The following is a 14,253-nucleotide window of genomic DNA, read 5'->3' as shown; positions in this document are numbered from 1 at the left end:
TTGAGTTGAATTACTGAAATAAATGAACTTTTCCACGACATTCTAATTTATTGAGATGCACCTGTATATGAATATAGTAATCATTCAGTACCATGATATTATGATCTGGTACCACCATAATAGTTTTTTGAAGGTGCCAGCACATTAAACTTGGCATGAAACAGAAGTTGCAACCAACATTACAACAGTATTGTGACGTTTTTCGGAGTGAAACATCAGGATCAGAATAGAGGTGGATGTGAATGCCGCTGGCTTAAAGGAACAGTTCACCCAAAAATGTAAATTTGCTGCAAATTTACTCAACCTCAGGCCATCCAAGATGTAGATGAGTTTGTTTCTTCATCAGAACAGATTTGGAGAAATGTAGCATTATCTCACTTGTTCAGCAATGGATCCTCTGCAGTGAATGGGTGCCGTCAGATTGAGAGTCCAAACAGCTGATAAAAACATCATAATAATCCACAAGTAATCCACACCACTCCAGTCCACCAGTTAACATCTTGTGAAGTGAAAAGCTGCATGTTTGTAATAAACAAATCCATCATTAAGATGTTTTAACTTTAAACGATCGCTTCTGAATCAGGAATGAAATATGCACAGAACAAGCACCAATTACATGTGAAAACAGTCCAAAACAATTAAACAAATATTATGGACTATTACAGAAAGATTACACAAAGATTATTGCACTAATTATTGAGAGGAAACCTTGTGGCAATGAAAATACAGAATGAAATAAGCAGAACTTCCTGTTGTAATATTTATATTTATTGAGACGGCTTGTGTTGCTTGGAGACAGCTTGCAAAATAATTCCAAAAGAAAACAGCTGCCTGTTCCTCAGAGATGGCTGGTTTTGATTGATCTGTTTGCGTCATATTTTCACCTCATTTAAAAATGGCAATGTGATGCACTTGACTAGCATTTTGGTTGGCGTACATAGTAACATTTGGTTACTACCCGATAACCACTGGTGACTGTAAATTTGCATCTTTTGTCTTGGCAGAAATATTTTCATGTCAATATTAACTTTTAACCTGCTTCAGATCAGCACTTAATTTCCTGTCGAGTCACAGTCCACTAAAGCCATTATAACAAAAATGACACAAATATCTAGATAGAGTTTTAAGTGCAATCTACAATTAAACTAAATTAAATAACAGCCTTTTAGTGTGGGAAAAAATCAACACCTTAACAACAACTCTAGTCATGCTGCATACAGTGACTCAAACAAGTACAGTTTCAGTTACAGTCTACGCATTTTTCAGGCATCTTTAACATCATAACCAACATTTACACATCTCTTGCTTAGGCAGGCTGAATATATTCAGAATGTTTGCATAAAAACTGGGTTGACACAAATTTTGATTCTCAAGCGTGTGATTCGATTCAGTTCTGATCTCGATTCGATACTGATTCATTTGGATACGTATCAGGTACAAAACATGTCAGTTTTTCTCAAGTAAAGAAATCTCAACTAATGCTGTAAACTGTAAAGGGAAGAAGATATACTAAGCCTATACTTAATGATATAACTATGCTCCAATTCATTTTTTAAATATAAACATTTAAATGGTGGCTGTCATATAAACGTGTTTTGATGATGGATTTATTCAAATATCGGAGAACAGGTTAAGTAAAAAATATTATAAATATGTAACAGTGCATATATTCACCAAAATTCTTCTCTATAGAGTTTATTTATAGCTAACTGTCCAGCTATGGGCACTGAATGGCTTTTCTGAGGTAAACGTTACGTGACATCGTTAACAAGCTGTTCTTTCCGCAGCTGAAAACTGATTGAGCACTTGCATGAGACATGATACATTTTCAACAACTTCCGATGTTCATTCATGTTTATTTCATACAATAACTAGAAGTAAAGGGGAAAATATGTTTGGTTCACGTGCGCTCGAAATGAGGTGCTACAGCCATCTGTCACACTTCATTAAAAAGCGCCAAAACTGTATTTATTGTTTGAATTTCCTAAAAAAAAGTGACAGAATTTTAAAGCTAAGCTTTGTTTTATATCAAAAGTAACAAAGCACAAAGCTTGTTGGGATTTACTAAAAAAAAAAAAAAGAGAGAACTTGATGTCAACCCAGCCCTAATCTGCATAAAATACTACAGTGGTTTATTCTCTTAATTTCATTGCACCTTCTTCACTCTTTTGTCCCGTGTTCATATAAGAACATTTGCACATACAATAAAAAGGTTCGGGCCTTTCAGTCTTGCAAATCCTATAATGAACAGGATGATCACACACATTTCAAACACGCATAAAACGTGTTACCCAGTATCCTGAGCTATGCATCTGTATTAGTATTGTTTTTGTTTCTAGTCTTAAAAATAACAATTACAGCAGAAAAGCTGCCACTACAAATAAATAGGACAGAAATACATGCATAACTGTAAAAATTAAATGTGAAAAGTGAAATTCAGCATGACCAATAAAGTTATTGCTTGGCATGTTTTTCGACAGACAGAGAGACACAGAGAGAGAGAGAGAGAGAGAGAGAGAGAGAGAGAGAGAAATCTACCTGTTCTTCAAAAAAGTGTCATATTTTCTCAATATGAATGGTTCCACAGAAACACATCATTTCAATCCAAAGTCATGTTTGCTGTAAATATTTGCTCTGGGTGTGAACAGGCTAAGTTTTCTTCTCAGTCACATCACTGAGGTTATATTTGAGGGAGTATTTGTGTTTCGTCAGTGCTGTGTATTTGAAGAGCATCCAATCTCCTGGTTGGTACGTGCTCAGTCTAGACCTTTCTCAATAAATCTCACATTACATTGTAGAGCATTTTTTAGCAGAAGACGGATCCGCATTTGCCTGCTGTCGCATGCTTTCTGTTTGGAAGAAAAAAAAAAGTTATAAAAGAGGGAAGGTAAAGCAAGGTTGTAGACCGTGAAACTATAAAAAAATATATACTCAATAGCTCTGATCCGAAACCCAGAAAGTTTTCTTGCTGCTTACAATCATCTAAGGCATAATCCTAGTCAAAATGTCATGCAAAACTTTAGTTGGTCACATACATGAAAAGATAGACATATAAAGTTATCGGTTCTTGGCCAGAATAATAACCTAACTAGAATTTTAAAATTGAATTTGCATACAAATTCACTACAATGCATTCTGGAATTGCCTTCCAAAAAAGACACATGCAATTCTGCCAACAAGATTTTCATGTTGCTGCCTTTGAGTCTTAAATGCACATGTGATGCATAAAAATTCTGTCTAGATAGGCATCACAGTAGGTTTAGAAACAGATCTTATACACATATGAAGCGTAATGCTGAATTCACCTGCCAAATCAGTCATTGAGATTCCAGTCAGACCTTCGTACAAGCCCTTGATGGGGTTTTCTCCAGCGGAGATCACTCCGTGCAGCCAGATGAGCAGCATCCTATGCCCGTGCTCCTTGTAGCTCTTTGTACCTTTTAAAGTTCAGAGCTTGTCATCACTATGGCAGATATCTTATCACACTGAACACACTGGGGCTGCCCTGTGAGAACTATGCACTACATTTGGGAAAATGGTGCAAATTGAAGGTTAGTCTAACTGTTTGAGTAATAGTGCTGAGGAATACAAGGGCTCTTAGAGGTGTTGTTTTCTGATTTAGAATTCAAAGTTAAGCAGACTGCTTTACACTAATTGCTATGTTTACTGGCTCATGTAATGAACCTATTTTCCTTAGTGTAATAAAAACAGCATGTCTTCAGAAAACGTCTGAGAAATGTCTATTTCCAGACCTCGTATATTCAGACGTTTTGTATTTTTGTGCATATTTTGACATTAGGATTTTTGGCATTTTCAGGAAAGCATTTGTAGCCCCATTAAGAAAAGTTATTTACTTCTAATAAAATAAACCCATTTGTATTTCCCCATTTATAATCATTACATTTTAAGGGGTTACATAGAATACAATTTTGCTTTTAATTTAAATCATATTCTAACTAAAAAATCGTAGTGTTCAAAAGTTTGGAGTCAGTCATTTTTTAATTATTTTTTGTTTGCATTTATTTCTTAGAAATACAGTAAAACAGTAATATTGTAAAATATTACAATTTAAAATAACAGTTTTCTATTTGAATATATTTTAAAATTTAATTTATTTCCGTGATGCAAAGCTGAATTTTCCGCATCATTACTCCAGTCTTCAGTGTCACATGATCCTTCAGAAATCATTCTAATATACTGATTTAATATTCAAGAAACATTTATGATTATCAATATTGAAAAGAGTTGTGCTGCTTAATATACTGTAAAAACAATGAAGCATTTTTAGGATTTTTTGATATATATGAAGAGTTTATTTGCAAAAACATTATTAAACATTATTTACATTTTTCAAAAATCATGTTTTTTTATTATGTTTTTATTGTTTTTTATTGTGTTAGTTAGCTGTGTTTTTTAGTTATATAACTTTAGTTTAGTTGTATTTTTTAACCTAATCAAAATAACCCAACTGCAGTTTGATTGAGATTAATTGGAACACACAATGAAAAAACATGATTTTTGAAAATTGTTAAAAACGGAATTAGCTGTTTTTGATATATATATATATACTTTTTTTTTTAAGATGTACTCAGCAGATTACGTTAAATTACGTACCTGTCCATTGGTGCTCTATGGCTCGAATATGTGCATCTGAGAACTTCCAGTGCCGAGCCAGTGTTTTCCACTCGCCTGGTTTGAGATATTTGGAGGCAAGTTTCCACAGGACAGATCGGATATGTTGTGTCTCCTGTCGATGATCTTGCTTAAAGGTAAGACTCGTTCCCACCAGAGAGTCAGAGTCACTCGTCACATTTTCCTAGAAAGCAAATGAACATTTAAAATCTTTAATATTCAAATGATATCGGAATCAATTAATTTAAGCTATATATACACTGAACATACCTTCTCCCATTTGTAAAATCTGTCAGCTTTGATAATCATGTCAATGACATTCACATGGTTGCCTCGTGCTGCAACATCCAGTGATGTCTTTCCCTGCTGTAAATATCTTTTGTTCAACTGTTTGATCACAAGTGTATTACAATATGAAAATGTATCAACCACACTCAAGTACGACAACAGTAATTTGCACCTTGTCGAGCAGATTGAGGTTGACTCCAGATATCAGGATCATCTCAGCGATGTTCTGCCGTCCGTGTTCTGCTGCTATGTGCAAAGCAGTTTGAAGCCGCTGTGAGGAACAATTGTTGATGAATGAGTGAAGAAACCATTTCCTTAATCCGTGAAATCATAAATGTGAAACACTCACATTGTCAAAGATGTCCAGGTCGCATCCCGCATCGACAAGATCCTTGACTATTCCTGTGGAGTTGTTGAGTACTGCCAAGTGCAGAGCTGAAGTATGTTGCTGGTAAGGAAATATGTCTGTAAATACTTTCAATATTCTGAATTGTAAAACTTAAAATTGTAAAGTTTCTGATGTTTTAGCTCCTGACTCACGAATCAGGTAAATTGTCAAATGTGCCCAAATTATGCACTCCACATTGTGATCTTACTAAAATTAATTCTTTCATCAGTGTACTTTTTTTTCTTTAAGAGGCGTTAATGTTGTCTGGGTGTGGCCTTAGATGTGTGCATGCATGTGTATTTGCTACCCAGCTAACAGAGAATGTTCTCAGAACTTTAGCTCACATTCTGGCAAGGTTCTAACAGTTTATGAACAAGTAACGTTAATAGAATGTTCATTCAAAATGTCTAATAATAATAATGTCTAATAAAAAATTTTTATGGAACTTTTTTCTGAAACATTTCAGTTGGATACGAATCTAAGATGGTTTATAGAACATTCAAAAGTAACATTCCCATAATTTTAGCAAAATAATGAAACGTAACACTCCCCATAATGTTGCCTTTAACACTGACAATTGGACAGGAATAAATCCACAAAATACTTGTCCCAAATAGTGCTTTTGTCATGCTCTTAAAGGAAAAAAACAGCTGAATGATGCAGTAAAACTTCTGTATAATATTATGTCTTAAACATGTCTGTAACATAATCAAGATGGCCTTGTACCCAGTGCTGTCCTTAGGGCCCCCCCGGAACGTGATCACGAAGCTAAGGATGGCCCTGCTTGTACCTATACTGTACATATAGGTGTGTGCATATCTGTTATGCAGAGCATTATTATTGGACACCGCTAACGAGAGAATCCAGCAAATTAGTTGTTTTCAATGGGCATGCCATTGCCATAGTGAATTTTTCCCCTAAAATTCTCCCCTGTTCTACAAAAGCAACTAAGCTGGGGGTTTTAGTACTCACTGTGTCTACTGAATCCAGATTGATCCCAGCCTGTACCAGCAGTTTGATCTCTCTTCCTGAGCCATGCAGGGTCACCAGATGAAGAGCTGTCCTGTTACTCTATAAGAAGAAACACTTTACGGTGTGCTTTGACTTGTACTGAAAGTTGAAAACCGCATTAGTTAACTTATTATACAGACTGATGATAGTATAAAACAATGTCCTCACATGAGTAAGTTCATTAACATTGCAGCCAGCCTCCAGCAAGAGTCTGATACATTCGTAATGCCCTCCTTCAGCTGCCAAATGTAAAGCCGTCATGCCATCCTGATAAAAGATCACAATGTGAAGCAAATAACACCAAAACCAAAAGAAACTCTTATAAATGCACACAAAAACGGGATCTACTTACAATGTTTTTTTCATCAATGCTCTCCCCGGTTTCCATGATCTTCTGTAGGACGTCACTGTGGCCTTGCTTAGCTGCCAAATGCAGTGCAGTGTTTTCCTCCTGCAGTTCATGAACATCATATTAGTGCTGCATCAATGTTTATCATTTATTTTTCCTTCGTTATTGCCAATGTTTTCCCATTCTTTGTATGTTTTTGTTTTGGTTAGTTTAACTAACCAAAGTAGGGCAGGTGATGCACATGCTGAATGTGTTTAGTTTCTCTTTTTCTTTTGTAGTTAGGTCAGATTTATACATTTGTAGTTGATTTGTTTTCTATTTTGACAATTTCTTTGGAACCTCTGAATTTGGCACCATTCTGCATGTCTTTTTTTCTTATATAAATATCATATTTTCAATGGGCATGCCATTGCCATAGTGAATTAGAGATAAGGTATCTTATATTATCATGTTGCAATTTAGATTTTTTTTGTTTAACCTCACATGGCACATTTGATGTCAGCAAACACCGATTAAAATAAAAATTCAGTGCCACACCACTCAAGTCTAGAGTTTTTATTTGGATCACATTGACAAGTTCTTCTGAATGAAGAAACGTTATTCTGAAAACTTTGGCTCGCTTTGCCCTCTACTTTGGCATTTTACATCTAGTAGTAGAGAAAATCTAATTAGCACACACTGAGGAGCGTCTGTGCACCCTTGACTCTTGCTGTCCCTCACCTTGTCCTTGAGGTCATGAACACAGCCCATACCAATGAGAAACTCCACCACCTCCAGGTGTCCATGCTCCGCGGCCAAATGAAACGCTGTCTTACCTGACTGACACAGCAGATGGACACACGTTAGAAAGGACATAATGTACAGTACTACACTCTTTAAAATAAAGGTTACCACAGGGGGGTTTCATAGCAATGCAATAGAAGAACCATTTTTGGTTCCTCAAAGAACCATTCTGTGGACAGTTCTTAAAATAATCTCTTAATGTTAAGAATATTTTAATAATCTGAAGAACCTATTTCCATTATAAAGAGCATTTTGTGTAATGGAAAGGTGTAGTTTCCATAAAAGTTTTATAGCTTTGCTTCATCTGTTATTATTTCAATGGGTAATAAAACATCCCTGCTGAAAAAACAAACAAACAATAGAAACCATCACAGAAATTCTGATGGTTTCCACTACAAATACCATTACAAACAAACCAAACCAAACTTTTAACCATTAAAACCATTGAAAAATTGTTTGCTGTAGTGTGTTTTTCCATTAAAGGAGACATATTATGCCACTTTTTACAGTATGTAATACAAGTCTCTGTTGTCCCCAGAATGTGTCTGTGAAGTTTCAGCTCAAAATACCCCACAGATCATTTATTATATAATTTTGAAAATGGCTATTTTGAGTGGAAGCAGAAACACGCTGTTTTTCGTGCCTGTCTCTTTAAATGCAAATGAGCTGCTGCTCCCCGCCCCCTTTTCCAGAATAGAGCTGCGCCATTACAGCTCGTACCTGCTAAAACAGCTTTTTTGTTTCTGATTATCATGTTTATCGCACTGAAATCATGCGTTTTAAACCATATTAGTTTAAACTTCTGAAATATCTGAGTTTTCTGAGTGCACACAGACAGAAAGCGGCTGTCACAGCATGTGAGTACTAAACTAAGTTCTTATTCACACACAAGTTTACGTTAAAAACACACGAGTTACAAAAACAGTCGGTTATATGTCTGTGAAGGTAAACAGCTGAGAAATAAATTGCATGTTTTTTTTAATCTGTGTGGCAGCAGCAATATACAGTAGCTTAAATAAATCAATAAATCCACTGCTCTGTTGTCTCCTCTGAGGCTGGGACTCTAAATAGTGTTCTGTCCTCGTCTGTGCAGCCAATGACAGAACAGTTAGCATGTTTTGGTCAAACTTTCACCATGGCATTAGAACTGGTACACCTTCGTTGCTTGCAAAATCAAAATGAGGGCGAAATGGGTGGAAAATTACAGATTAAAGGGCGGTAATATTATAATGAGATCCCTTTGTAACGTCACTAGGGGAGCGAAATCAGACGTGATCGTTTTTTCAGACGCAGAAAAAAAGGCTTACGAAAGCAAAGTTACTGGGTTAATCTTTTTCACGTTTCCTTGGTTGGTAGATGCACCGGGGACCTGATTATAGTACTTAAAACCTGGAAAAGTCAGATTTTCATGATATGTCACCTTTAAGATTTAGTGATTTTAACAAGCCACCAATAGAAGGCAACCTATTACCAGTAGAGACCAACAGGGTCCATTACAGTTTCCATGAAAACCAATACAATTCCCATTATAACTAGTAAAACCATTACAAATTCTCTGATGGTTTCTATTGCTTTTTTCAGCAGGGATGTTTTGACAAAGCACAATGAAACTACTCGAGAACAGTGATTGTGTGATATTCATATTATTGATCTACTTTGCAGAACACCTAACGGGGCATAAATCTCATAAGCTCATGTGTAATGAGTAGCACAATTCACAACAACTGGAAAAACTTAAATCAGAGTTTTAAGACAACAAGACATCAAAATTGACCCTGTTGACATTCATAATACAGCGGGTTTAATAAAATAAGTATTGAACACGTCACCATTTTTCCCAGTAAATATATTTCTAAAGGTGCTGCTGACATGAAATTTTCACCAGATGCCAGTAACAAACCAAGTAATTCATACATACAAAGAAAACAAAACAAATGTGACCCTGGACCACAAAACCAGTCTTAAGTCGCTGGGGTATATTTTCAGCAATAGCCAAAAAAAATATTGTTTGGGTCAAAATTATCGATTTTTCTTTTATGCCAAAAATCATTAGGATATTAAGTAAAGATCATGTTCCATGAAGATATTTTGTAAATTTCCTACCGTAAATATATCAAAACTTAATATGCATTGCTAAGAACTTAATTTGGACAACTTTAAAGGTGATTTTCTCAGTATTTTGATTTTTTTGCACCCTCAGATTTCAGATTTTCAAATAGTTTATCTCAGCCAAATATTGCCCTTTCACAACAAACCATACATTTGGAAAGCTTATTTATTCAGCATTCAGATGATGTATAAATCTCAATTTCAAAAAATTGACCCTTATGACTGGTTTTGTGGTCCAGGGTCACAAATAAGTTCAGAAATTAAGTTATGTGTAATAAAATGGAATGACGCAGGGAAAAAGTATTGCACTACTGAAATGTATTTAATACTTAGTACAAAAGCCTTTGTTGAGGCTGTGTTTGGGATCAATGTCTTGCTGAAATGTCCACCCTTGTTTCATCTTCATCATCCTGGTACTGTAGGTGTTGGGACTGAAGCAGCTAATATTAATTTCCTCTGACTAGGGGCAGGATTGCTTTCTAATCACTGATAGATTTCAGCTGGAGTCTTGGCTTTCCATGCCTTTTTGCACCTCCCTTTCTTCATGTGTTCAATACTTTTTCCCTGGGTCATTCAATTTTATCACATATAACTTAATTTCTGAACTTATTTGTTTTGTTTTCTTTGTATGAATTACTTGTGTTGTTACCGACATCTGGTAAAAAAAATCATACTGACTGTGCATGATTCATTTATTTTCTTCACCTCTGATTTGAATTTCTAACCAAGGCAGAGAAAAATCATATTAGCAAATCAATCCACACAAACAAATGATCCAATAAACTCTTCATGGACAAAATTTTGTCCTGTCCTACTGTTTACAAATTACATTTGAATTTCATGAAGCTATTTGTCCTTTCCGATGCTTGACAGCTCCTGTTCACTGCCTGCTTTTTAAGTCAACAAAACTCAGGACAATTCCTTCCGTAAAGCCATTCCTTGAAAATGTTTAACTGGTATTTGCATGAACACTGTGCAATCAACACAGTCGTTATCAGTCTCTCTGATGAAAACACCTATCTTCTACTTTCTACTTTTACTTTGAATCAGTGCATAAAACTGAGCCTCAAAAGACTTACAACATTTATGACAGAATGTTGCAAATCTTTTCTTTTTTTTTTTAAAGCGTCAGCAAATACAGTATGTGGAAGAAAACCCCAAACATTTTCGGAAAGTGATGATCAAAATGTCATGTGATCAAAATGTAAGCAAACATAACCTTAAACAAATTCTGTAAAACTGACCACCTCCTTCAACACCTACAAAGCTGATCTTACATATTTGTATCAACTAGTGTAAAAGCACCTTAAGATGTTCTTGTACATACAATACATTGGAAAACAAAACCCATTGTGTCTCTAAACTTTGTCTGGGCTCTAGTTTTTAGCAGGGAACTGAGGGTACAATTAAAAGACATTACACTTCAAGATCATGGGCACTATGGCAAAACATGAGATTCTCACCTTGTCGACTTTATTAAGCTGCACGTTTTCCAGATCTTCCATAATATACTCCAAAATACTGATGTGACCCCTCTGTGCAGCACAGTGCAAGAGATTCAAGCCATTCTGAAAGAAAAAAAAGAGACCGTGAGACGCATTGAAATGAATGTTGAAACCTGAATGTAGGCCAGTACACACATCAATCTCATTTGTATTGGTTAGTGGTCTTTAAAGAACGGCTTCAGAACGCTATTCGTCAAGAGCACAGTCAACCGTGAGAGAGCGGAGCACATCGAGTGCTCAGATAAAAGATATCTGAAACTTGACAAGGATTTCTGCCAATAGAGTCTTACTTTGTTTTCACAGGTGAGCTTCGCCCCCATTGAGACAAGGATCTTCAGGATTGAGAGGTGACCAAACCATGCCGCCAAGAGCAGAGCGTTCATACCGAACTGGAAAACAAAAGAATATACATATACACATAGTCAAACAACTTTTGAAAAACAGTATTAGCCTAAAGTGACACTTCCTTAATTACATGATTAACAATCGCATTCCAGTTATGAGTTTACCAGTAGCTCATGAACAGCAATGCATGTGTAGAAACTTCTACTAGCAAGGTTAAGGACATGGGTTTGATTCCCAGGGAATAAACATTCTGGTCAAATGTATTGCTTGCTTGAATGTATTGCTGTGAGTCACTTAAAAGTGTCCACCAAATGCATAAATGTAAAAATGTTAATAATGGAGCTAAATTTACTTTTTTCACCAAAAGCATATGGAATGACAGTGAGACAAGCTATACTTCATCAAATATTTATAAACAGCATGTTTTAATATTATTTTAATTTAAAATAAAATAAAACGGCACGTGTTATAATTAAGATAATTATGCCCACAATACTACTTGAGGGACTACATGGAAAATTTTTATTTCAAAAATGAAAGGCACTTCACAGGACCATTTACATGAACTGCAGAAACAAAAATGTGATCAAAAAATGTTGACAATTTAGAGTATCTTTCACTTACACATTATCATTAATTTTAATCTTACATTAAATTTTGATGTTTTAATTATCCCTTGCATTTCATGGACCACTCTTTGCGGTCAGTGTGAAAAGTTTGTGTGCACATTTAAAAAAAATTTTTTTTTTAACCAAAGGCATGTGGAATGGAATGACGCTAAAATTCTTTGACATCCTATAATTATTTAAAATAAATTTAAAATAATATTTTTATTTTAAAGTTTTTTTTAAAGATTTTCTGTATATATAATTTTAAATCATTTAAATATTATGCATTCAGCTTTTAGCATATGAAAAAATATTTACTATAAAAAAAATGATTGTCACATGGTAGGAGTATTTATGTAAACTGCAAAAAAAGAGGATACAAAAACGATGACCAGTTACAACATACAACATAAACCAAAAAAATAAAAAATAAATACACTTTCACTTATACGTCTATATAAATTTCAATCTAAAACTTAATCATTATATTTTCTCATAAAAAAAAAATCCCCAGGCACATATTAGTCAACTACTCAATTATCTAAAAAAGTTCTGCCTTGCATTTCAGGGCCACTCTTTGTCTCTTCAATCATTGTTGGTGTAACAAGCTCATAGCCTTCAGTAATTTACAGGCCACATGGTGAACGAACAGCAGCCCATTAAAGATTTATTCAGTGGAGCAGTATTTCACTTATTTGTGCTTATACAGTAAATATACACGGAACATAAAATATTCAGCCTAAAATGCAACTAAATTTGAACCTGTTCCCTGTTTATGCACACAGTGTGGCAGCGCTCAACCAAAATGCATTTGACGCGTACGCTGTCCATATCATCCACCTCCATGTCGTGGTCCAGCAGCAGACGCACTGCCTGCTCACTGCCGGCTCCTGCTGCCCAGTGCAAGGCCTTACGGTCCATCTGCAAAACCAGAATCACATGAAAAAATGAAACATCCACACTGACTCAAGAGCCATTGTCTTTGCCATGGTTTTAGATGATAAATACTGTTGTCTAGGGTAAAACAAAGGTCATATCCTGTGCTGATGACCACAACATGCGTGTTTCCGTCACTCTGGTGCATAACTGGGAAAAACAAAACATTCCAGGCGGAGAAATTGGCATGGTGGATGGCAACACGGCTTCCTGTACATTCAGCATGCTCCGCTCAGCTTTCTTTACCGTGCCACCATGTTTAGAAGTGTACATCATAGTTTATTTGCTTATTTAAATGAATATATATTTATTATTACTATTACATCTTATTTTAGTCAAATCTGGTCAAGGAGCCAATTTTAAACCATTTCAAGGGAATCTTTTACTAGAAAGACTGCTTTAGACTGTCTAGTATATTGCACATAATTCATTCCTTGCATGTAGATTTGCACTGTTCATATTTTTCTGTATTGGTTATATCTCACCTTATTTTTGACTTTGATGTCCACCCCTCTTCTGATGAGCTCCTGCATTCTCTCCGTGTCGTTCCTCTTTGCAGCATCATGAAACTCCTTCTCTGAGCGAAGCACTGGCGTGAAATAAGAGTGGAAGGTGACAGGAGTTCTATACAGTGTGGTGTGTATATACAGGTACAAACATGAGCATGATCCATGATTGTCCACATGCATCAGCAGTACTCATATCTAATGTTTCTCATCACTTTTTAGAGGTCATTTCAATCTAGGTTTTAGATTCTATCCTAATTTTATACATAATTAATATATGACCCACAATTTAAAAATGTATAAAATTACAAAATCAGCAGGATCAATGATCACACAAATACATTTTCGTCTGTAAATATGTTCAAGAATCCAACAAAGCCTTAGTAAACAAGTCTCTTTAGTCTTATATAATACCATTTTTATTAATAACTATTTATTAGCCACAGTTAGTTTTATAAGCCACATAATACAGTGAGATGATGAATATTTTAGCCATTGAATATAACCTTATTTCTCTCACTTGCCCTAGTTAGTGTCCGTACCGCACTACAACACTATCACTATTTTTTCTTTTCAGTATTTTAACACTCACAAATATCGTCTTCAGACACCAGTCCGTCTTCCATCGTCATCAGTCGATGGTGTGTTGTGTCTCCGATGTGCGCATCTTCTGATACATGTCTACATTTTCATCTTTTGATGCGATGTAGGGCTGTGTTTCTGAGTGCTTCTCACACAGCCGAACCGACCCGAGCTCAAGCCTGCCGCTTTGGGAAATGACGAATCCTGCTGA

The 14,253-nt window shown here is 35.5% G+C and overlaps 1 protein-coding gene across 2 annotated transcripts; it reads right to left on the bottom strand.

Annotated features, from left to right (window-relative positions):
• Window positions 1-2,058: 2,058 nt before the first annotated feature.
• LOC107685207 (ankyrin repeat and death domain-containing protein 1A-like) lies at window positions 2,059-14,225 on the bottom strand. Of its 2 annotated transcripts, none has more exons than XM_016481719.1 (15): window positions 14,053-14,225; window positions 13,440-13,543; window positions 12,841-12,939; window positions 11,356-11,454; window positions 11,024-11,128; window positions 7,389-7,487; window positions 6,672-6,770; window positions 6,488-6,586; window positions 6,281-6,379; window positions 5,270-5,368; window positions 5,093-5,191; window positions 4,903-4,998; window positions 4,615-4,816; window positions 3,306-3,437; window positions 2,059-2,849 (listed from the first exon to the last, which is right to left on the bottom strand). In XM_016481719.1, the coding sequence occupies exons 1-15, from the start codon at window positions 14,090-14,092 to the stop codon at window positions 2,788-2,790; spliced, it is 1,533 nt and encodes a 510-aa protein (XP_016337205.1). In that variant the 5' UTR covers window positions 14,093-14,225; the 3' UTR covers window positions 2,059-2,787. The 2 variants fall into 2 exon arrangements, with proteins under 2 accessions (XP_016337205.1, XP_016337206.1); XM_016481720.1 differs by having other exon boundaries at window positions 4,903-4,995.
• Between the last annotated feature and the right edge of the window lie 28 nt (window positions 14,226-14,253).

The sequence above is a fragment of the Sinocyclocheilus anshuiensis genome, unplaced genomic scaffold (genome assembly GCF_001515605.1).
Source record: "Sinocyclocheilus anshuiensis isolate Anshui unplaced genomic scaffold, SAMN03320099.WGS_v1.1 scaffold333, whole genome shotgun sequence".
Taxonomy (NCBI): Eukaryota; Metazoa; Chordata; class Actinopteri; order Cypriniformes; family Cyprinidae; genus Sinocyclocheilus; species Sinocyclocheilus anshuiensis.
Note: the sequence above shows the minus strand (reverse complement) of the source record. Positions and strands in the feature narration are given on the sequence as shown.

Bases quoted from the DNA above. Each gene is read 5' to 3' on its own strand.
- LOC107685207 (XM_016481719.1), bottom strand. From the start codon at position 14,092: ATGACGATGGAAGACGGACTGGTGTCTGAAGACGATATTT. The intron at 12,940-13,439 runs GTGAGATATAAC...CTGGTTTTGCAG, and splicing joins ACATCAAAGTCAAAAATAAG to ATGGACCGTAAGGCCTTGCA. The intron at 11,129-11,355 runs GTAAGACTCTAT...TTTTTCTTTCAG, and splicing joins AGCTCACCTGTGAAAACAAA to AATGGCTTGAATCTCTTGCA.